General features: G+C 38.9%; 1 protein-coding gene across 3 annotated transcripts in view; it reads right to left on the bottom strand.

The window, feature by feature from the left end:
• Window positions 1–22,496, bottom strand: part of DPP4 (dipeptidyl peptidase 4) — a 41,317-nt gene extending 18,821 nt beyond the window's left edge. For all 3 annotated transcript variants that reach the window (XR_003991750.1, XR_003991751.1, XM_030488865.1), the window contains exons 1-15: window positions 22,298–22,496; window positions 22,121–22,205; window positions 14,195–14,293; window positions 13,535–13,629; window positions 13,346–13,420; window positions 11,366–11,418; window positions 11,193–11,265; window positions 9,941–10,061; window positions 9,330–9,490; window positions 7,329–7,432; window positions 3,840–3,975; window positions 3,651–3,695; window positions 841–945; window positions 670–737; window positions 347–397 (exon numbers count right to left, since the gene is read on the bottom strand). Coding sequence is in view for 1 of the 3 variants with exons in the window: in XM_030488865.1 (XP_030344725.1) it covers window positions 347–397; window positions 670–737; window positions 841–945; window positions 3,651–3,695; window positions 3,840–3,975; window positions 7,329–7,432; window positions 9,330–9,490; window positions 9,941–10,061; window positions 11,193–11,265; window positions 11,366–11,418; window positions 13,346–13,420; window positions 13,535–13,629; window positions 14,195–14,293; window positions 22,121–22,205; window positions 22,298–22,303 (1,277 nt within the window). In the remaining 2 variants the exon portion in view is untranslated. The remainder of the gene's footprint in view (window positions 1–346; window positions 398–669; window positions 738–840; window positions 946–3,650; window positions 3,696–3,839; window positions 3,976–7,328; window positions 7,433–9,329; window positions 9,491–9,940; window positions 10,062–11,192; window positions 11,266–11,365; window positions 11,419–13,345; window positions 13,421–13,534; window positions 13,630–14,194; window positions 14,294–22,120; window positions 22,206–22,297) is intronic.
• Between the last annotated feature and the right edge of the window lie 1,626 nt (window positions 22,497–24,122).

The following is a 24,122-nucleotide window of genomic DNA, read 5'->3' as shown; positions in this document are numbered from 1 at the left end:
TACTGATTTAAAAATTAGAGAAAACAGACTTTAATCTTTTGAGTTCAATTAATACTGGAATTATGGTCATAGCAAAAAAAGTGTAAGAGGTTTTCTTTGCTTAAGGGGTTCATTGCTTAAGGATTGGTTGTTTCTTTTCACAATTGTCCTTATATTAACTAAATTTATAGAAAAACATTGTAGTTATTTTTCCAGTTTATACTCCTGCATTAATTTTCATTAAATATCCTATATAGGATCCCACATTAGATTGTGAAGATCCTAATCTTTTATTTTGCAATGCTTTTTCTTGAAGTTTCTTTTTCATTAAAAATATTTTACTTGTACTGCAGAATAGAAGTCTTACTTATAAAGATTTCTTCCTCCTGGCATTCCATTTTCATTACTAATGTAGTATCTATAAAAGCAAAACATACTGGTTTTGATAAAATATTTACAGTACATTACAATATTTAAAGGTTTATCTTACATGTTTAGATCAGATTTTTAATGAGTTAAATGACACCTTCTCCCTGTTCTCCCTCCCTGCTTCCTTAGGCCCTTGTTACAAGCCCTCCTGACAGGAATCAATAGCTTAATTACAATACTTACAAAAAGTTACTGGTTACAGCTGCTATGTACAATACTTACAAAAAGTTACTGGTTACAGCTGCTATGTACAATACTTACAAAAAGTTACTGGTTACAGCTGCTATGCTGATTACTTCCCATTTTCCTGCAGTAATAGGTACTGGAGCCTGGAGAGAGGGGGAAAGGCAAGGCAGAAAGTAGAATGTGAAGCTCCTCAATCACCAGGAGAAACACAGGTCAGCAGTGACTGTCCTACACCTTATTACCTACCTGTGAGCCACTTATGTAATGGATGTGCTTGTAACCTACTGTATTGCTGAAGACTTTGTAGTAGGTAGCATTGTCAGGTGCAAAGTAAGGGACAGATGGCTGAAACTTGAACACAAGAGAGATGCCTATTAAAGCAAACAACAAAACTCCAAAATGACAAAATTTAGTTTTGATATTGCTAAACAGGAGTTTCAGTACTTGACATATCACTGAACGTACTAGGATTTTTTTTTTTTGCCTATTTAGTAGGTAGAACCTGTAGCCACTACCATAAAAATAAACACACTTAAAATATTTTCTTGCTCCTTCAACAACAGAATTTCCTGAGTATTAGTTCTGGTAATGATCGAAGTCCCCTCCTACCTTCCTTGAATTTGAAATCCTACAGTTTCCTAGTTTTCTTCCTTTTTAGGACACAATATGTGCAACTACAAAGTCACTGTCCAATACCAACATGCAGCTGTAACCTATAGCAATGTCAACACTGCAAATACATTTTCCTTGAATTTCCCATTTTAAAACGTGCTTATGAACAAATTCGTTGAACTTTTTTTTTTTTTAGCTTGACAATAAAAAGTATCCCCCCTTATTTAAAGAAAGCAAGCCGCTTTCCAAGAGAAAATTTTGCTACTAAATAGCAAAAAAAAGCAGGCGATTACAGAATGCCAGAGAACCCAAACTGGAATGATATTTTCATGAAAGAACTATCCACTTATCAATTGGGAGTGACAGAAATGAATGGATTCCTTCTACTGACTGTCATTTGGATGTGCTCCATATGGTAAAGAGAAAAACAAGACGAATGAAATTCAGCCGAATGAAATACAAGTTACTTCTGTGATAAATGTCCAAACCAGCTAAATGTTAATTAGGAAACTGAGACAATGCAATTACCTCCGAGATAGCCTACCCATTTTTTAATGGAAGTTGAAACAGAAAGATGAAAAGACTCACCTCTGGTCACTCAGTAAGCAATGACAGAACTTGAGTCTTCCTAACCCATGTGATCCAGATCATCCCTCCTTCATCCCTAGCAATATTTTTGCAAAAAATAACCTGGCAAATATTTTGCTAGCTTCTCCCTTATCACAGCCTTGCTTTTTCAAAGTGTGACTTTCCTTCAACTCAACTGGCAAGCTCTAACTTAGCTCATGACCTGGAAGCCTTATGCAGTAACACAGGCTGTTCCGAGCATCGAGCATTCTTAGATTAAGCATAAATTCATCTCTACTTTGGAAAAGAAAAAAGGGGGGGGGAGAAGAAAGAAAGAGAGTGTAAGAGAAAAGAAAAAAACCCACTACATAGAGAGAACTATGTATTTTACACACCTATTTACTTAAGTTTGTATATACACTTATATGAATTGTATACATATGCATGCATATATATATACACATGCACCTCATATATATAAATATCCCTCCTCAAATGTCATTTTATCATCCCTAGGTAAGAATAAAGGAAAGGAATAAATATACCTTTCCTATCCCCTCTTCAATCCTCTCTACTTTCCACTCCTTTCTGAAATCCAAGAATCGTACAGTGAGATTATCTTTTTCTCCCAACAGCTCCTAAGATGTGGGTTGTCTCTTTAAAAGAAACAAAAAACCAACAACCTAGTTTAATGGCACAGACTTGCATTTTGCCCTCTGATTTTGCACAACTGTTTACAAAGTCTGCAGCTTGATCATCACATTGTCTAATTGTGAAGCCTTTGCTGCAGAGAAGCAAAATGTGTCAGCGTTAAGGCCTTCCTTTCCATATCAAATTTGACAGCAGGTGGGTTGATCTCTCATCTTCATACTGCGGATGATTTCATCCCTGCTGTTGCCTCCCTCTTTGCATTTCTTTAAACTTTCATTTTTGACTTCAAAAGTGAATTAGTGACTAAAGCATAATCAGTGTGTGGAAAATGCGGGAGTGGAAAGTGTACTCTGTGTTCTCATCAAAAACTCTGAAACTCATTTCTCCCTCCAAGTCTGAACTTTTGCATCTCTGCTTCACTTCCCCCAGATCTTCTGTGTAGTTCATTAGGTGCCTACTCTCTACCATGTACAAAAGGACTGAGAGGCAGCTTTGAAAGCATCATCCAGATAGTAGCTGATTGGTTTAGCAGAAGTTTATGAAAATTTTAATCTGTCCAGTTATTTGCATCTTGTCCCCAGTTCTGTCCAATGGGTATTTCAGGTGGGGGGGGGGAAATAAATAAATAAAATGCCCCAAAGAGAACATAGAACGGTTTGTTGCAAATTGAAACACTAAAAATTACTTTTGTCCTCTATGCCCTTCCTCCAATACAATTCAAAGGTTATAGGATACACTTCTTCATACATTTTATCCCCTAGATCATTCTAGAGATGGCATGAAGACTGGAGAGCCGCCAAACCAGCATAGCTGACAACTCCCCCAGAACAGAGGGAATTCTGAATTCTGCCTCCTTCACTCCCCTACCTACTGCTACCAAAATGGTAGCTCAGAATTAAAAAGGAGTCTGGAAGGAGCACTCTGCTTTCTGGCAAGCTGAACATGATGCACGGGTCATGGAGGACACAGTTACAGCTCCAGCCCATGCTGCACTGTCAGCCCAGGCTGGGAGTTCAGAACCCCATACCCACAAAAGCTTAAAACCAGGAGCAGGGTGGCATAGCAGCTCCATTTGAGACCATTTTTTCCTTTACATGTAAAATGCAACAAGTGAACAGATCAGACCTACACACAAGAGGCACTGCAACTGGCAAGAGGCTCATGTGTCATCTTCTTAATTATCAGTGTTATTTAGCATGTAGCAGTTTTAGAAATTGAACACTTACTCTGCCAATCCAGCCAGTTGTACTTTCTTCTGTATGTTGTTTTTCCTAAGAAAGAAAAAACAATCCCACAACAATTCTGTTTATTTTATATCAGGCTATGTTTCTACAAAGATAAACATACAGAGATACTCTGCTCCTTTCTAGTTTCATTTATCAAGAATTGCGACTCTCCCACCTCCTTTTTCTTACCTGTGGACACAACCAACTTCCAGTAGCACTTTCAAAGTCACAGACTGTGAGGACTGAAAAATTCTGAATTCTTCTGAGCCACTGCAGACAGATCCGTTCATCTGTCACCCATGTTACGTCACTCAAATAATGATCCCTGAAAACAGCAATAGCATTAGAGTACTTAAAATCCTCTTTGTCATAGCATACTATGCAATAGCATTCAGCAATTTACTAAATAAGACTCATGTGGCTATTTTCACTTCAATCTACTCTTCCACAATAAACAATGATGCAAACCTAATTGAGCCATTTTCTTGTCAATTGTTTTTGCCACTAGTAGATGTTTTGCTTATTTTCATTCATACAATAAAGAATTAGATGTTTTGTACATACGCGCTTCCAGAAAGACTGCAATTAAATTCTAACAGCCAGATCACTATCGTCTAATGCATAAAATAGCTACTCCAGACTGTTCATAAATCTTGTACTGTGCGCATCTAGAGGAAATTCTGAATATTGAGTTGTATGGGCCCTAGACTTTGGAATTTTATCTTTAGCTGTATGAAGTTGGTTGCTTGTAAGCACTTTGAGTGATACGTATCTTTGTTCAATTTAGTATTTATTTCCATGATTTAGAATGGAGGGAGACATCATACCAAGAACAACTATTACTATTTGAATATTTTACTTTCATCTTCAGAATACCAACTAGTTGACATGAAGTACTGGAGTATCTAAAAAAAAAATTATAATTTTCATGAATATTCTTATATATTAATTTTAAAAAGCCACCAGAAAATTTGGTGGTTTTGTTTACCATTATGATCTGTTAGATGTACTCATCTTTTCTTATTTTAGATCTCTCCTATCTCTTAGAAGACTTATGAACTAAAAATAAAATAAACCTCCCCTCCAAGGCAAGTACACATTTTTAACTGGAATTTGCACATTTGACTTAGTTCCAAGTTCATGTTCTCTTTTCCCCCCAAAGTTAGTTAACAAAAATGTGTGGGAAGTTTTGTGATGGAGTGAGTATATTCATGATCACTGGGGGGTGGGGAAGCGGAGAAAAAAAGAAGAAGAAAATACTACAATTAAAGTGGACGGATTAAAATTATATGCCAACTGGTTGCTGACCACTTTCAGGTTTATTTCTAGGCTGCAGTTTAGAAATCATGTTTGGAAAAGGTCTATTTTTGCATTTATATTTGACCGGGAAGTTGGTAGGTCATTTAATCGTTACTGTTGCTGGCTTCAAACAGCGTATTTTAGACCAAAAATACTGTAAAAGCACTCTGCAGGAGCTTGTTTGGAGGATAAAAAAAAAACCAAAACCAAAACCTTGTGTTCCTCATGTACCTGTGATACCCAGTTCCCCTTTTTTTAAATGGGGAAAAAAAACCCAACAAAATTACTGTTTATTATACTGTTACTATAACATAGTAAATATTTTAGGGTTATCATAGAGACTAGGAGTGCACCTTCAGTTTTACAACAATCCATCAAATGTTAACTAAGCTGCAATTAAGTATAGTGTACAGTAGTTTTGCATTGCCCTTCCTCATTTGCTGCTGAGAAGGGATATTCCTGGAATAACTGCCTGGAGCTCTCTACTCTGAGGATGACTTATTTTTAGGACAGATCACTTCAGACAAGAAGCATCCACTGCCTTCATCCTCCTATTAGCCAACAAGAGTCCCCTGTACCCATGATGCTAAAAGCGGTGGCTATACGCTGTATGGATTTCATGCTGGTCATTTGCGCAAAAAGTATCAGGTTTCATCTACCACGATGTGTGGCACTGCCATTCCAGATTTTGGCAGCTTTCCTTGACAAGTAACAAAACTTCTCCTCTGAAACAGAAGTGTGCTGTGCTCCCTTCAAATGTGAGGGTGCAACTGCTGTGCATACAAGCTCTGGATAGTGCTGCAACAGGCTGGGGCATTGCCCCTCGAAATCCCCACCCAGGCGGGTCAGGTATGCCACCAACTTAAACCTAGTTTTACTCAGAATTTGGTGCCAAGAAAATAAAAATAGAATTTTCCACCACAAAAAGTAACCTTTCCTGTCATACAGTGGCATAAATACACATGCTGTGCAAATATTCATTACTTTGCGCTTCCAGGAGCAAAACTACCCAACAGTAACATTGCACATCACTTGCCTTTTCCTACTCGTGTACTTTTGCTCTTGCAAAATTCCTCAAGACTTGTTCTGGCCACCTCAACATTTGTAGGACACATATGTTAGGCTTAACCATTACCTGGGGCAGCCATTGGTAGACAGACGAAGTTTCAATCCTTGCACTCGTCATTCAAGACTTACACTGTTATATTCATTTAAAAATTGATTAACTCCATATAAAACTCAGGGCTGTCTTAGTGAGACGGGTACAAGGCTGGAAGGGAGATGATGGTTACTCTCCACAGGTCACACAGCAGCACTGTACAGCTTTCATTAGGTGTGAACAAAAGATAAAACATAACTCTAAGACAGCAAGAATCTAAACCAGAACTGAGCAAAACGTATAGGGCTTTTACTTCTGAGGCACTGAAATTCTGGAGAAAACCAGCGTACAACAGCTACATAACACCTAGCTATCGCACTGTTACTGTAGAAAAGGATAAAGAATAACATTCATAAAATCTTGCTTAACGCAGAGATGTTAGTAACACTGTGGTGAGGACTGAAATGGAATAGCACTGAGACTCCAGTTACAGTTTTTTGGCCACTATGTTCAAAATGCTGATTTTATGTACTAGCTAACAGACCTCTCTTGTTTTTTCCTGAAGTTTATTGGTGTAACCTGTGCTTCCATACCCATTGTGTTTGTAAGTGCAAAGATCTAAAGAATTTCCACAATGCTGTTAAAAAGAAACAACAAAATCCAGGACCTGGGATACCAAATTCTGTGTGCATGCATTTTAAATCAATTTAGCTGCTCTTTACAAAATACATTTATACCATGTTGTGCATTTCCAGTGGCATTTTGAGAAATACAATTTTCCATTTACTGTGAGAGATGCTGGTTTTCACCATGTTTCCAAAGAAAACAAACATTTTAAGCATAAATCTGAAGACAGTCATGATACCTTGCCTTAGCAAGGAGTCTGCTTCCAACGAAATCAAATCTTCACTTACCATTAAGGTTTTGTTTTGTGTCCCCCCCTCCAGTGAATTGGAATACATATATTATAATTTGATTATACCAAAACTTGCTCATATTAAAGTTGTACTGTGAAATGACTTCACCATAGTTAGACTCCACTGAATGTGATGAGCCAAGAACTTGTCAAATTCTGAATATAACATACATGGAATATGCCATCTATATATAATCACTAGGAGGATAATCTCTGAGCAGATTTTCTCTGGTAAATCTTGTTGCTACCAGAGCCCCAGGACTGGGAACAACTGCCATATAAACGGAATACACGGTGGTCACACATCAAAGCTCCTCCTCTCCTGCCAGAATAAACAAGCAAACATTGAACCAAAATTTCTTACCCTGATATTATTTCTGCAGGTGGAGAAATTTCAGCAGGGCGGAAATCAGGAAGCGATCTGGTATCCACAATAAAGAATTGCACAGTTGGATTTTTAGCTCCTGCCTAAAAATAAAATTTTTCATTGTACTTTTGAAGAGAGAATATTCTTTGTGAAATAAGTGTACGAAACGATAGACGAAGAAATTACTAGAGTCAGGTAGAACCAGCCAACTTCAAACATTTGAAAAGACAAGTTCCTAAATGCAGTTCTTAAGATTGGTACATAAATTATCCTTCGTGGGTTTTTTTGTACGAAAGTGTTAGTTATGCGTCTCTAGATAAGAAAGACTACCACATTTAGAAACATTGGTAACAACACAGGGCTTGCTGTACTCAAAGCAGTATTGGGTGATATCTCATCCCACATGCCACACACAGTACCTAACAGTGAATCAAATCCACTGCTAACAGGTAGAAAACTGCTTCTTCATGGAAACTGATACCTTACGTTAAGTGATCACATAATAAATAGGCACCTATACCACAATCAAAGCTGTGACTGCAGCACATACCCCATTATTTTTAATGTAGTACTACTGACAATAATGTAACTCTGTCAGGAAGGGCTTCTCTAGAATTTAACTAGCCAAGTCCTCATCATAAGGGTTAGATAGCCGTAGCTGACTCTCCTACAGAAGTCAGCAATATTTCAAACAAAAGGGGGTTTATAATAATAAAAGGTGCAATTTAAATTGGCAGCTCATTCTACACCTATGTTTGTTCACAGGCAGCATGCTCAGGGCAGAGGGCCTGCATCAGTCCATGAGCCCAGCACCTCGCTGTGAGCATCAGTGACCTCTCTGAGGGAGGCTCCAAGGGGACAGGTGAGGGCCATGTGTTCCTGAAGCTCTGGGAAGGGTAGGAAGTGACTGACCATGGCTACTGGACAGAAAGCTGACCTTGGGCACAAATTGGACCAGAGGGTGGCTTTTTACAAACTGCTGTATCAGTTGAGCAATTAGTCAACTGTATCAGCTATTCTGCCCCAGTTAATCAAAAGAATGAGAATATCTTCCTGAGCTGGCCAGACCAGCATGTGGGAGCATATATAGCTGCCTCAGCCCAACACAGACTAAAAACCAAATGACAAACAAAAGGAACCGAAGAAAGTGATGGGCTTGAAATTACAACCCATGTAACTGCTTCCCAGCATTGCGGCAGTGAGAGTGTTATGGAGATCCGCAACGAGAACCATGTTTGTGTCATGATTCAGCAGTATAGTGCAATTGTTGTCTTGTGTCTTCAGTGCACTGCTGCACCTACTAAATCAAAATCCCATATAATGTCAAGTAACCTCACACAGGTAAATCTTGTATTAAACATGAAACCCTCCACTTACGGAGTACCTGAGAGAACTTGTTTAGAGCACAATGGACTCTCTTACACCATTTAGTCCAGTGTCAACTGTGCCAAAAGCAGTGGGCACAAAATCATGTGGAGACGAAGGAGGGGGGAAGGAGCTGCAGACACTAAAGGCTTCCCTCTAACAGCTGAGACTGAAAGAGCTTTATGTCTAGACAAAGAAACTCCACCAGCAGATTCCTCTGCTTCACCCCAATATAGGAAGCATCCAACAACTAAAAATGCTACACTGAAGTTGAGAAGATTCCACTAGCAATACCATGCACAACCCTAACACAATGTACATCTGCCAAATGCTTTGTACCAATTTTAACTTCCTAAGAGTTTTTTTCTCTCAACATCTACTTGCTACCTCAAAATTTCTGGTGAAACAACAAAACCTTAAATCATACTTTTTTTTTTTTTCTTCTTTCCTTTCTGCTTTCCCCTGGAGATAATAAAATACTTTAACATTGCCAGATGCTGTTGACTTCAGAAAGAGCACAACAGCAAGCTGTTGAGGAGAGACAGACAATATTTTCATTAGCAGAAACTGATTAAATGAGACTACTCTCTTAATGAAACTGCAGAACAACCATGTTTAATAAATAACACAGACCTTGGGATACGGGATTCTAATGGTCTTCGGATACTGCAAGGTGTCCTCGGAATAAAAGGAATACTCTATAACAGGAACTTCTGAATCATTAAATGCTGCATATGCCACAAAATTGCCATTTGGAGACCACCACAGAGCGGAATGGCTGCCAAACATTTCCTCTGAAAGAGATGCAAATGCATTAAAGTTATAATTGATAAGTTGGCTCTTGTATCCTAGGTACTGTTCTCATCATTTTTTAATGAGATTATTTTAATTGGAGCTCAGGTACCAAAGTGCAGGCAGCATTAGATGCTGTTTGACAGCATTAGATCAATGTTTATGGTCTATCATATGAAGCTAATTCACAAGCTGACTTCCAGTGATGTACTGCAAGTTACTTGAACTCATTTCTATTCTTAGACCCTCACACTAGCTAAGTATTAAGCTCAGATAAGGATGCCTGCTTCTGTTAAAATACAGACTATTTTGATTATTAGATTATTTTGAACTTTTCAATGATAAAAACTTTCCTGAACTTTTTCTGAACTTTTCAATTATAAAAAATAACAGTTAAAATAATTACAATAAACAAAGTTTTATGCAAAGTAAAATACGCTTGACATAGTTACCTTCATACACCCAGTCTGGTATTCCATTGAAAATTTTATTTTCTTCTCCATTTTCAGTGATTTGCACAGATTCTGCTGTCGGTGAAGGTTTTATATAAACATTATTATTCCAAACATATGCCTGCAAAACATCGTGTTTACAATTACTACTAGAGTAAATCCTGCTTCCTTCCTTTGCTTCATCTACTGGGAAATTTACATGAGATGATAAAGATTGTCTTTGAACGCTGCATTTCACCAAACATCACTGACGCGTAACAATCTTGAATTACTAATACAAATCATGTGTAGCGACCTAACTTCAGGCCTAGGTACAAAAACAATCAACTATGATAAATGACATGATTACCACATCAAGTTTTGAAAACCTCGCCACTTCTTTTCTGCTGAGGTACAAGCTTATTTTACTTCGTTACAAGTAGTTTTTCACTCATTTGTCTTTCAAAGAAAACTATCGGTACTTTGGTAAAACATTGCAAAGATGGTGCATTTCTTCACTACCACTCAGAACTCCTCTAGTTTTTGGCACCTGCCTATCTCTCGCCATTTTTCCTCTCCAACAACTGAACAGTACAGTTTTGTTTCAGAGCTTCACTCTGAGATGCAAAAAGCTCTTTTCAACATCCTTCATGTGTATGGTTGAGCTTTGTAATTCCTATACTAAGAGCAATAAGAATACATAAACACCACATGCTCCCATGATAGCTCTTTAGTCAGATCCAATGCTCACCCATAACCCTGCACACACAGTGGCTGTCACCATTACCACGGACTGGGGAGGGGAGAAAGAGGAAAAAAAAAAAAAAAAAAGCACAGTGGGAGAAAGCACAAGAGAGATTTTGATCCTCTAATCCCTGTTACATGCACCCATCAAGTAATACTTCATTCATTATGATGTCATTAGGAGATAAAAATCACAGTGATGAGTAAGACGACAATTGTAATGCTGCTCCTTTGAAAGGGATGAGCTGCTGTCTGTAATTGTAAAAACATGAAGTTCCTGTGCATTTGTGCATTTCGTGACTATTGGGGCCACTACTAATTTCAGGAATGCATTTTCATTAAAGAACAAAACAAAACACACAGAGGGATTTTGGAGTCTTTCCAGCAACAGTAGTTGATTTGGGAGCTAGTTCAGCTACTTTATCCAGCCGTAGGAAATTCCCCAAACCTCAAGGGTGCAGGCAATGTGAGCTTCCATGTGAGTGTACAAAAACAGCTGTTTGTATAAGTTTCACTTATCTTTACTAACCAGTTTATGACCAACAGGTGACCACGATATATATTGTGTATCATTAGGTAGTAGTCCACCATCTAAGATCGAACTGGAAAAACAAAACCAAAATGCAGCAAGGAGAAATCAGTGAAATGTCATTTCATTGGAAAATAATGGTAAAACTTTGTCTCATGCATAAAATTACTGACCTGCTATTGAAATCATAGATGTGATATGAAGCTGTATAGGAATGCCTCCACAACTGCACAAAAAAAAAAAAAAAAATTAAGAAAATTAATTTCACCAGATTCACATCCCTTACAGTTTGAATACCTCTGAAACCTTCCTCATGCTTTTGCTTAAGACAGACCCCAATGAATGTACAAGGGTAACAAATCCCTGCAAGGTTTAAGAAAAGACTAAATAATTGCCACCCCCCTGGAGTCATCACTTAAATACTATGACAGAGGCCACTGACTGATTAAGGACAGAGATACAGAGGCCAGAGATGTTGCAGATTTTTAGAAATCCTTGTAGCTACATGGCAGACTATTGTAGCTATGCACAGTTAATCCTCCTCCTTCTGCCTTACTGGTGCACTTGCTGTTTTCTGTCTCATTTTCCATGCTGTTTTATTTAACTTGGCATCTTATCACTCAGTAGTCCTCACAAGTCCCAGCAATATTTCTGTAGCAGTTCCTCCAGTTCCAGGGTGACCTATTCCCATTCATATTGTCACAGAAATAAACCCTTTCTCTCAAAAACCTGCCTCTCGAAGTCCCTATCACTCTGTGGGCACTTACAGAGAGAAAGATGATGATGATACTGCAGATGTTTAAATGTGCTCACTATGTGGGGCTGAAGAGATTTGATTTAGCCCATGGTGTTGACATGTTACAATAATGCTACCCTTCTATGATGGTTCTGGAAGATTTGTATGAAGATATAAAACAATAACTTAGTACTACACAACCAGATGGCTATTACATAAGAAGTGTCTACATCCTCATGATTCATTTTGTTACTGTTTTCTTGCAGTAAAGATTAATAACTTTTAATCACACTATTATATAAAGGTTAAAAGATCTTGCTTCAGCATTAAAATAAAATTAACTCTTATGACTGCAACAAATAAAATACTACAAAGCAATAAATCATGAGTAGAGAGAATGTCTAGGGTGGCTGGAAATATATAAACCATTTTGTGGCCATTAATGATGCAGTGAAAAGCCAGACAATTCTTAACAATTTGGAAAGACAAAAGGTAACTGGCTTAATATTACCTAGCAAGGAAGGAAACTGAAAAAAAGTGATGGCAGAGTGCATGGCTTCTGGCTGGCACAGTGTGAAAGACATTCTTGGACTGCAAAGCTAGAACATGTAGATAGAGTTCAGTGACACAGTGCTTGAGCATTTGTACACTGTGTAAGTCAGCACTGAGCTTTCTGCAAACAAAACAGGCAGCTGTCTATCAAAAAAAGAAAACAACAACAAAGTTACTGGCTTCTCAGTGCACACACTGCAATGCCTCCATTAGTTTTCTGTAAGTGTCCTCATGTGGCACGAAGAATCAGGTTTTCATACCACCTCGCATAAACGCAGGTTGACCTTTGTTGAATGGTTAACCACCACGCCTGGATGAGGCATTATGCTGGAGTTTTTCATGTGCTTGCTGACAGTAGGGATCAAGGATACCCAAGTCCATTCCAAGCGTAAGAGGACAGCCTTCTCTTGCGAGCACATGCTGCTTTTCATTCACCTCAGTTTTAAGTTCTTATGTCCTAACACCACAACATAAGCAGCATACATACCTAGCATATATGTGCAACCGCGTGTATACAATCATATTTACTCATCACTTCTCCTTACCCACACAACTCCTTGGACAGTGATGCCCATCTACTCTTCTAACCTGTCTTCCCAGATGAACCGTCCAGCCTCACTCTCCTTGTGATACCTCTCCATCCACTTTTACCCAGCTTATTTTCTTCAGCAGTCATACCTCTTCTGCCAAGCTCACAGATAATACCAGTCTCTCTTCTCCTCCTTCTGCCTGCTCAACTTCACTGTTCCTCTGCAGATATCCATCTCATTCATCCATTCCCTGCATTTCCCTTGCATTCTTTCAAGCCTCTCAGTTGTTCCCAAACCTTTATTTCCCAGTTTCATGCTCAGAAGTGCCCTCATACCTTTGTAGAGCTATACTGCAGAAGAGCAAACTTTTGGTCAGGTGACAATGTAACTGTGGTTGCCATGTATTTATCCTGCCAACAAAGGGCAAAAGGAACACATTAAGCATTTATTCCAAAGAAATGCACAGAATATTAAACTCAATACCTTTCACAATGTCTGCATATATTATATATAAGTCAACGTACTAATGTTGTATTCGCCAAGATTACTGAGGATGTTCCGGTGTCAGCATTGATAAGTAGGATGTCCCCATTAGTTGCTTTGTGAAGATACTGATTTCCTAGAAGAACAAGAGAGTTGCTAACAAACAGTAAGTAAAACGCTGATCAGTTACTTCCCTCTTTCCCTTAAATTTTTTAGTGGGAAATAAAATTAAGAAATTTGGTCAATGTTGTGTTTCCCCACTTCTGTAATGAAAGGACGCTTATAGTACAAGAATGTTCACAGAATGTAGTCCTGGGGCTCACAGCCTCTGCTTTCTGGCATCTCTTTTCCTTGGAGCACTAGGCATATTCAAGAGGAAAAGCACCCTGTATCCTCCTGTTCCCTGATAGCCTGATGCACAGGAAGCTGACACACTTCAGAAGGTAACATGCTTCCACAAAAACGCATACATGTAAGTATGCTCTTTTATTAGTAGGAGAATATAGCTTGCCATGAACACAAACATCTATCTAAGGGGGAAAAAAAAAATCACCCTTTGAGACATGCACCTTTCTGTAATGGCACATTAAATAACATACCTTATCTTTTCAGGATACAGTAGTCACCTCAGCATGAAGATATATGTTTACTGAAGGTAGTACATTTTCTTGATATTCATGCTCTATATAGAAATGAATTACCTGAAATCCACTGCAAATCATACGTTCTGTAGTTATAGTCATCGTTCAAGTAATTATGCAGAGTGAATGTTCTTCGTGAATCAGGCTCAGTGGTACTTTCTGAAAGAAAGAGACAGAACAAATTTGAATGTTGCTGCAACTTGTTCTACCCCAGCTTCTTAATCTGACTACTAAAATAAGTGGGGTTTTGTTGCTGGTTATTAATGTTTTTTAGATAACTAGCTCTAAAGTACTAGCAGTGAGAAGGCACTAAAGCTTTACTGCAACATAAATTCAGCAAGCATAAAATAAAGAAGTACCAGTGAGATCCCTCAACAAACTCATGTGAAAATGAAAATACCTTTTTGACAGTGACAAAAATAAACAGAAGACCTCTGGCCCTCGTATCTCAAGAAGCACATACTTGTACACCTCAAAAATTGAAAAGAAGTGATCTTAGTGCCTTTTCCTTCTATGCTCACACTGAGAGCTTTGCTGCAGAGCTCTGACTGCTAACGTTTGCATTAGACATCAATTGCACGGTGGGTCATGCAAAGCAGAGATGTACATGCTCATGTTTGAGAATGGTGGATGGGCAAGGTTGTCCAGATGAATGAAATGGGTCATCCATGTGAGTAGATGTACAGACCTTGAAAGATACCCTAAAATTAAAGCGGCTGATGTATTTTATCACATATTCTGTAATACTGCTGTTACTGCTCATGAACCTTTCAGTTGTGAATCATCTGCTTATCATTAAACTCAAATTTCAGAAATGTCTCAAGTAAAAAAATCTGAGGAGCAGTAAAATTTTCAGGGAAGGTCTAATTAAAAAAAAAATAAAATTAAAGCACAAACTCCTACTGATAAGCTTATGATGAAATAACTGGTTAAATATATATTCCTCTAACTGTTCTTCACCAAGGTATCTTAACATTTACTGCAACATTAATATTTTGACCGCAAAATTAAAGCCAAGTTAGCTGGGTTACTATGAAAAGATTAGGTGAGACTTTGAAACCAGTTAATGAGTTTGGTAATCAGCTCCAGCACACTGTAGTCAACTTCTATGAAAAATATTTCTTTCTTACTAGCTGCAGTGCACAAGCTATTCTTTCCAAAGTATAATAATAATAACACCAATAATAATAGGCTTTTGAGTCTTTGTTATTTCTTTTCCTCTGAAAAGAAAGAGTACAATTTTTAAATTCAGGTGTGCAGTTCTCCCCCTGTCTTCTCTGCCCTTTTTTAAATGGAAACCTAAAAACTACCCTCACACAAGTCTACACAGTACAGAAGGGAAGCAATTTTTATTTCAACCGGCTACACCATTCCTTTTTTGTCACTACCAGTATAAATCAAAAGACTTATGATAAAAACAATTGATAAAAACACTCAAGTACAGACTTGATGGTGACTGATCAACCAAGATAATAACCTCCCCCTATCAGTTCTAAGAGTCCCAGTCTTTCAGATACTTTTAAACAGACAACCTCTTCTTTCATTATGAGGAGGAAGAAAACTGCTGCAAAGTCCTTGAGGATGCACACAGAGAAAAGCATCTTACAGTAATGTTTACAGGTTCTTTTTCTGCAGGTTAAGTGTATGTGACATCTGGAATACAGCAGGAAGATACTTATATTAGCTTTTGCAGTTCTACTCTGATTTCCAAACAATAAGCACATTGTACAGCAGAGACTGTACAGCCATTGCTGCAATAGAAGAGCCATAACAAACAATGATTTTAGTCTAAGATGCTCAGCAAAGGTTTAAAGAATTGCTTGCTCAATTCGATCTGAAATTTGACTGTTCTAAAAATTTAATAGTCTAGATTTCATGATCCTGAAGTTTCTGTGAGAATATTAATTCCTCAGGTTAATTATTCTATATTAACTGAATACTTAATTTGATGGATTATGAACAAGTGTGCATTTGATATTCATGCACAGTTGTCTAGTTGGGAATATCACTTCTCTCCTTCCTAATTGAGTGTCATTTTCAATTAGAGGGGCTTCTGAAAGCAACAAAATTCTCTCTTGGAAAAGGAGGAGCAATTTAAGACAGGTGGCTGATGAACAGGTTTAGGGATTTTTCCAAACTGATGAATGTTTCCCCCCCTGGTGACATACATATTTTGCTGAGGTCTCATTACTAAAAATCAGGACACTATTAAGATTTGTTGGCTGTGTATAAAATTAAAATTTCATTTTCTGTCAACACCTTCCACAGAGTAACTGAATATGAAAACATACGCCAAGCAGTAAGGGTATACTCATAAAAGTTCTAGTTGAAATATTTTCTTAATTTGCAAGATCGGCCACTACCAGTATATTCTTTCTTAACCACATTATGCTACTGACTGAAGATATTCAGCATACATTGAATTCTGCATTTTGCTACTTCTTGTTCAGATTCCATTTGAAAAAAAGTGTTAAACAGGTTTATTTTGACAAAATAAAGTAGTTGTTGACATTCAAGAGCATTTTATTGGCTTTGAAGATTGGATACAGGTCAATGTATGTTCATATTTTAGCAAAACAGCTTCTTTCACTCTTAAGTTCCTCAGAGAGGCTGTGAAGGCTGAATTTTCTTGCTATTTTCACTATTCCAGATACAGACTTATTTTTCTAAATTCCAAATGACTAGCTCTTCATCTCTACCCCAGCAGCACATACATATTTCCGATGACATAATGATATACTGGAAATACTTAAATCCTAACACCCCTGTTACAACAGCAAAAACTTAACTAAGTCCTTCTGGGAAGAAGGCTCTTAGCCTTTTATGTAAATAGTACTCATTTAAGGTTGATAAACAATTTAGTTTCCATTTTGGATTATTTTTTTTTAAATGTCACCCTTTCTCAAGAGAAAAACTGAGTCGATTTCTGTAGGTGTAAGGTGTAAAGCAAGCCAAGAAGTTAACTATTGTGTAATATTAATTATACGACATATCACCATACCAAAATCTAAAGTTCTTGACAGATTACTTTTGGTATATGTATTGCTTAATCCCCAGTATCAAGGCACATTTTACTAATTTCCATATGTAATAAAAAAAGAGCAAGAAATTACATAGCCAACTTAAAAGAGGGAGAAAACTATAAACCCAGTAACAACAGAAGCTTTATTACATGGTCACTGATACCGAGAAAGTCTGGATGAACCCCAAGGAAAAGACAAGTACAAGCATGATGCTCAGCAATAATGAGAAAGAAAGGGATAGAGAAATGATAAAAATCAGAAAAGGTGAATGAGTATCACTGTTTTAAAGTGACAGCAGAAAAAGACCGAGAATGATCTGCTATATAAGAATATAATTCAGGAGCAGTGTGAGAGATGCAAGAAGGGAAACCTGACTGATTCAGTAGTTAGAATAGTAAGTGACATTTCAGCCTATTTTTTACAAACCTTCTTCCCTGTTTCTCTTCCAATGTGTGTACAAAAAGCACTCAAAAAACCTGTAAAACTGTAAAAAAACCCTCCCCCTTACATTCAAGCCCCCAGTTACTGCCTGAGATATGTGACAATTACAGCACAGAAAAGGAATTTCGGCAAAGAAAGTAAGAATAACTCTCCCAAGGTTCACTTAACCCAGAATCCCATCTATACCCAGTGGCTTATACTGGATAACCCAGGAGATACCATAACTAAGGGGCAAGTGCCATGACCTCTCCTGGGGCAGTTCACACAGACATGACGCTCTGGGGCTGCAGAGACTTCCCCAGAGGGAGGTAATCATTAACTTTGAAATCAATAGCTCTAGAGTCCCTCTCAAGTTTGCCCCACCTCACACAAAGCAAGGAAATAAAAATAGCAGAAGTGTTCTACAGATAGCAATCCATTGCTGATATTTTTTTTACATTACATTACTCAATATTGGAATTAAGATACATATCAGAATTAAATGACAGTTACAGAAGTCGTGGACATACAGCAGGAAAATATTTGCATTCTCTGTCTTTTCCTTCACTAGCTAGAAGAGTAATATATCTACACATAAGGACTACAAGAAACCTGTAATGCAGAGCAAGGTACATGAATACACAGGGAAAAGAGAATAGCCAAAACAAATTCAAGCCAAAAGACTGTTTGGTCAGATAAATTTATGGCATACTCACAAGGCAATTAACCTGCTATATCCCCCATACAATTTTGGAAAGAATTTCAGCCATAATTTTGATTAAAGTCCTTTGAAGCTAGCTGAATGGAATTAACTACTGCTCACTGTTCATGTAACAGTTCTCTAAAAGAAAAAAAAAAATAGAAAAAAAATAGAAAAAAATATCCAAAACCAAAACCCCCACACCAAGTCAAGAGTCTTATCTAAACCTTAATTATTGAATCTAGATCCAAAGAGATTCTACTTCAAAGACCAATCCATGATCCACAGATTCAAATTCCGTAATAGATTTTCTAGCTTAAAACACCTTTAACCTAATGACTTTCAGAAACTGGAATAATACAGGACCCCTTTATTCCCAAGAAGACTGTGACAGATCATAGCTGCCAGATTCATTCATCTTGTGGCACAAGTCTTCAAACACAAGGATTGTATATCAACCAGAAGCCTCTATTTTAAACATACTGCTCAGTTGCAAGCAGGGTGTTGACATTGGCAAGAAATACTCCTCCACACCACCCAGTCACAAATTTGCTTAGTTCAAGAGAATGCAGACAGGGTAAGCCAGGGAAGCCTGTAGATATGACCATCCTCAACAGAACAATGATGAGAGCTAGCTAAAGACTTTATTTCTTTTTCTTTTACAGTTAGACATTAACAGAGCTGTGAGGAAATCTGCAACCTCACATACCTGAGTCCTTGAAACATGAAGCTGTCTCAGCACTCCCAACATTCTTCATCTGCAAATCCAGGATGACATGAACCTACCAGACATCTGCTGCCAGTAACCTCTCTCTCTACTTATGGTAGCTTTCTACCAGCCACTAGTAATAGCCAACACATCAATTAGGCATCAGACTTACAAAGTACCCTCAGACACCTTAAGGTCATTAACTTCCCCAGCACCTGCTGTGCTTTTCCAACCTCTTCACACCTCAGAAGCCCAAGCACAGTATCATCTAATTATGACAGTGATGATCCTTCTCATCTAGTGAATATCTCACCCTTGGAGAACCAGACCTGTGGATGAAGGAACCTGTTTTGTGACCAGACCACTGTATAGGACCTCCCATTATAAGGCTGTTGATGAGGCTTGCTCATGGCAGGAGAATGATACTACATATTGCACTGCCTCCTTCATGTTCTCATCATTAGCTCACTCCTCCTTTCACCCTGGGCCTTCCTGCCCAGCTGGCTGGAACAAGAACTGCTGTTAGAGGAGAGAGAAAGGTGTCTGGCCACTGTATGTTTCCATCTGCCTTTTGCATGGGAACTTACAGGAGAAAACACAGGAGACACATAAATAAAGGGATAAATGGAATCATGATCAGACAGGCCTCAATTTTTTAGAAAATACTCATGCTTTAAGGGTAAACGCTGTTGTAGTCACGTCTTGAATAGCTCACCAAAGCATAACAATGCTTTCATCAACAGACTTCACATACAACCCCAAGGCTGTTTTGAGATTAAACTATTTGATGCAACTAGTCCCATGTGGTTATTAAATATAAAATAAGGTGGCACAATAGGCAGTAGGTATAAAGAAAAAGTATACAATTTTGTACACAGTTCTTGTGTACTACGGCTGAAGACCTTCAAGCTAAATAGTGAAGGGCTGCACCCAAAATTTTGCAAATTTAAGTCTACAATATTTGTCCACACTAAACAGCTGCAAGAGAAGAAGAAGTTCCATTTGCCAGGCCTACAGTTCAGCCAACAAACCAGAACTCCTCTGGAGCAGCAAAATCTCCCAACCTTTCATAGCGCTGGAGCCTATTTATCAAACTAATTCTGCGCTGCATTACTACTAAGCTTATGAAGTCTAAGTACACTGAGAAGCATGGCATGGAGAAGAGCAGCAGGCCAAAGGGAAGAATCCCAACTCAAAGTTATCTGTGTATACCAACAGTCATTATTTTTACTCCCTTCACAATACTTGAACCATTGGGATGAAATAGACTTGACTGCAATTACAATGACTTTTATCAGAGCAGACTTTGATTTCACACAATCACATGAGCTGCTGCTGCTCCTCCCCAATGCCCCTCAATTTTGCCACCTTTCATTTTGCACTTAGGCCAGCACCTGTACTGATGCAGGAGGCACCTTCAGCTGACTCATACACCTTGAGATAGTTCATAAAAGCCATATAATCAACCTGCCAGTGATTAAGTGCTCTAACATATAAAGGAGTAATTGTAAGTGCAGCACCTGCACACTCTCATCAATGCTAACAAAATGCTAACAATGCTAACAAAAAACATTTGTTTAGCACCCTTCAGTCAAAAATTCAAAAGCACCCTGCAGCTCCTGGACTATAATGGTCATATTTGTTACCCAGATGTTACTGGTGGCCTAATTTGGGAAAAGACTGGAATTCAAGTTTTTGAACTGGAACCTCTCCATCTCAGTCCTTATTTTATCCAGAGGGACCTAGTGAACTACTTGGGTGAGCCAGGTAATTTCCCATGCATTAATTTCATGCCAGTAAAGAGGCTGACACAGTGCCCTACTCTTTTACAACCAAAATGATGCAAGCTAAGGCTAACAGCATGGTGATATTCTGTATGCCATCCAAAAGAAGTGTTTCTTTAAAATATATTTACTATAAAACTCAGTGACTGACTCTGAATTGCAGATAGTTCTACAGCAAAAGGATTCCTATGCTACAACTTATGAAAGAGGAAAACCCACTTGATTTTCAATAAGATATGGCATTGGTATTAAGGCAGACAAGCACCAGCTCCTCAGCAGAGTTCAGGCCTGCATACTGAATTCTTTCACTAGGTAAAGCACATACACCTTCACTAGGCTGCACACATGCATCTGGTAAGTTATCAAGACCCCTTCTCTTTCTCTCCCTACCTTATGAAACTATCTTGTGTCACCTCAAAAATTTGCTTTTTTGAGGTAAGTGGAAAAAGCTGCTCCAAAATAACAGAAAAGAGTCAGCACCCACTGATGCAAGTATTAGCCCAGAAGGTATGCAGAGGAACTTTCTGTGCACATAAACAATTGCTGTGTCCATTTCTGAACAGCCTGTCAAGATCAACATACACACCTTCACACTTCTTGGGGTGCACCTCACAAACAGAAGACAAACAAAGGTCTAGTCTAGAAAACTCCATTTCCATAAAAGTTTGCAGTGCTCAATTCTATATATTGCAGCTACTCAGCTGTTCATCATAAGGACACAGTAAGAGAGATTAACTTGCAGCTCTGTCCTGCCAGCTGGAAGCAAGGCATTGCTTAATGATCAATGTTTCATATTAACATTCAGAGCTACAAGGATAACCTGGAAAGTATAAACTGATCAGAGTCCAATAATGCATGCCAAACCTTTCCTACTTTTCTGACCTCTGGAACTGTGCTGTATATATAATTTCATTCAATAACGCTAACTAAAGTCGTGCAAACAAAGCAAATGAGAGGGAATATAACCTTATCTCTTCAATACACCCTAGGAAATTGACTAACTGGCATTTTACTGCTGGTTCTACAGCCTTCAGTTGCAATAGCAAAGAAAAATGCTGAAAACCTTAATACTTACAACTAGTATTTTCCCAACTTACACAGCAATCAAGGGACTTTTAACATACACACGCATACATTCCCTCAGGTGAGACACCTTCTTGACGAAGTACCCAGTTTCCCAGGACTCCGGAGCTCTATCAACCCCATTACCTAAGGCACAAACTTTCCGAAAAAACCTTCACTGTAGGGGTGTCGCGGCTGCGGATCCCCCGAGCCCGGCAGAGACCGGCAGCCGCAGAGCGCTCCCCCCGGCCCCGCCACTCTCCCCGCCGGGCCCCGCCGCGGACTTACTGCCGGCGAGCAGAGCCAGGGGCACAGCAATGGCCGTGACGACGACGGCGACCCCCAAGATCCCCAGCAGCCACTTCAGGAAGGTCTGCAATGAGAAGTCCCGTCAGGCGGCAGCCGCGGCTGCGCAAGACCCCCCAGCGCTCCCCGTCCGCTGACCCCCTCTCTTCCCTCACCCACCTGCATGGTGCGGAGCGAGGCCGCGCACTCTTGCGCCTCTGCGCTCCTCCTGCTGCCCTCAGCGCTTCCCTGCAGGGGGGTAGAGATGGCTACCGCTGGCAGGAAGGAAGGAAGGAAGTACCGCCAGGAGCCGGAGGTTTGTGTGGGATCTCGGCTTTTCTGCTGGCTTTGCAGCTTCGCGTGTTGTTCTGCGAGCTGCGGTTTCTCCTTCGGTTCAAACACTTGGAGCGCGGTGACACGGCTGCACGATAGAAGGGAGGGACCTTTGACACTTAAAAGATTTCTGTAGGAAATCAGATAACGGCCACACAGAGGTACCAGAAGTGAAATGCCTTCGAACGCTAACAGCAAAGCTCCTAAGCTCTGATTAACACCAGCATTTCTTGTAAAGTTTCTGCTCTTTGAACTTTCTCTGGCAAGCAAGTCATGGAAAGACTAATAAAATTGCAGGAAGGGCTGATATGTATTTGTTTGGCACTGGTTGTTGACATAAAAGGTGGATATGTAAGTCTGCAATATGGAATTTTAAATTAAGTCCAGAAAATGGAAGTACAGGATAAAAGTTTAAAATCTAGCTCTGAAGGTGACCCTGGTTTATCACATCAGCCAGTTACATTTCCAAGGAAAATTTTGAGTATGTGTTGAGGTATTAGCACTAATTGGTGGAGAAGACTGAGTATAACGTGGAAATCAAAACTCTAAAGCATTTGGTTGTTTAAAAAGCTGAGCATCACCAAGTAGTCTTACGCTCTGCTCACTATTGTATACCATTCACCTTGAAGGTAGTGGTTACTACTACTTATAAATTTGTATGGTGCTAGCTATAGCGATTTACCTTAGAAATACCATTAATGTGCCCTGATAGTGGTTCCATACAGCTCAGTGTATGTTTACAATGGAGGACCTAACATGGTGCAAATTCACGGTTAGCTTAATGCTAATTTCTGTGTACCATTAAGTCCACTTTTATAAAGTAAAATCACAGTGAAATGGAAGTCTTCAGTGTTAGTTTTCAGACTAGTATCCCATATATGCTGTGAGATGCATGACCCTCGTTTCAGATTGTTTTATAGCCCCTCTTAAATACCTATCTGGTAGTCTGTGTACTCACTCATCCTACCAACAATAAAAAACACCACCCCACACCTCGGGATAAATTTCCCTTTTCCCAGTGAGTGGGAATTGCAACATAATTCAGAAAATCTCTGCTTTGTTTTCTAAACATCGAAGTAGTGACCATCACTGTGTCTCAAAGAATAAAAGTCAAATTATAATCTCAGTCTTGTGATAAATATAATGATAAAATGTATCTGGATGTTCCCAAGCTTTTCATAGCCAAGTTACTTAATAATTGATGTTTCGAGAGATTGTATGCAACGTTTTAGTCCTTCTCAGTTGTTAATTCTATGAAGGAAAAAAAAACCCAAACCACCTACACTGACAAAACATATGCCTGGCTTCTGCTGGTTTCAGTGGGTACACAATTTTTGGTACCTTTGGAAATCTGGGCTCCTGTGTCTAGATCAGAATGTCTAATAATCTACAGTGCTTCTGACTCTGGTCATGCTAGAGAGGCTTACGGGACCTGATTCTGTGCTCAGAACCACCTAGGTGATCCAGTAGGAATCAATTTAGCAGACTATGTTTTCCATTTAGTTACAATAGTTCCTAGCAGTGATTCTTTACACCTTGAAAAAAAATCTTGAGTTCCTCCTGTCTGATCAAAATACCCGTGGTCCCCAAAATTACTGTTATGGTTGTGCTTGTGGTGCTCTGACAGATTGTCTCGTTTTATGAACCATAAACCATGTATGATACATTTACA

This window comes from Strigops habroptila, chromosome 5 (genome assembly GCF_004027225.2).
Source record: "Strigops habroptila isolate Jane chromosome 5, bStrHab1.2.pri, whole genome shotgun sequence".
In the NCBI taxonomy this organism is placed as follows: domain Eukaryota; kingdom Metazoa; phylum Chordata; class Aves; order Psittaciformes; family Psittacidae; genus Strigops; species Strigops habroptila.
Note: the sequence above shows the minus strand (reverse complement) of the source record. Positions and strands in the feature narration are given on the sequence as shown.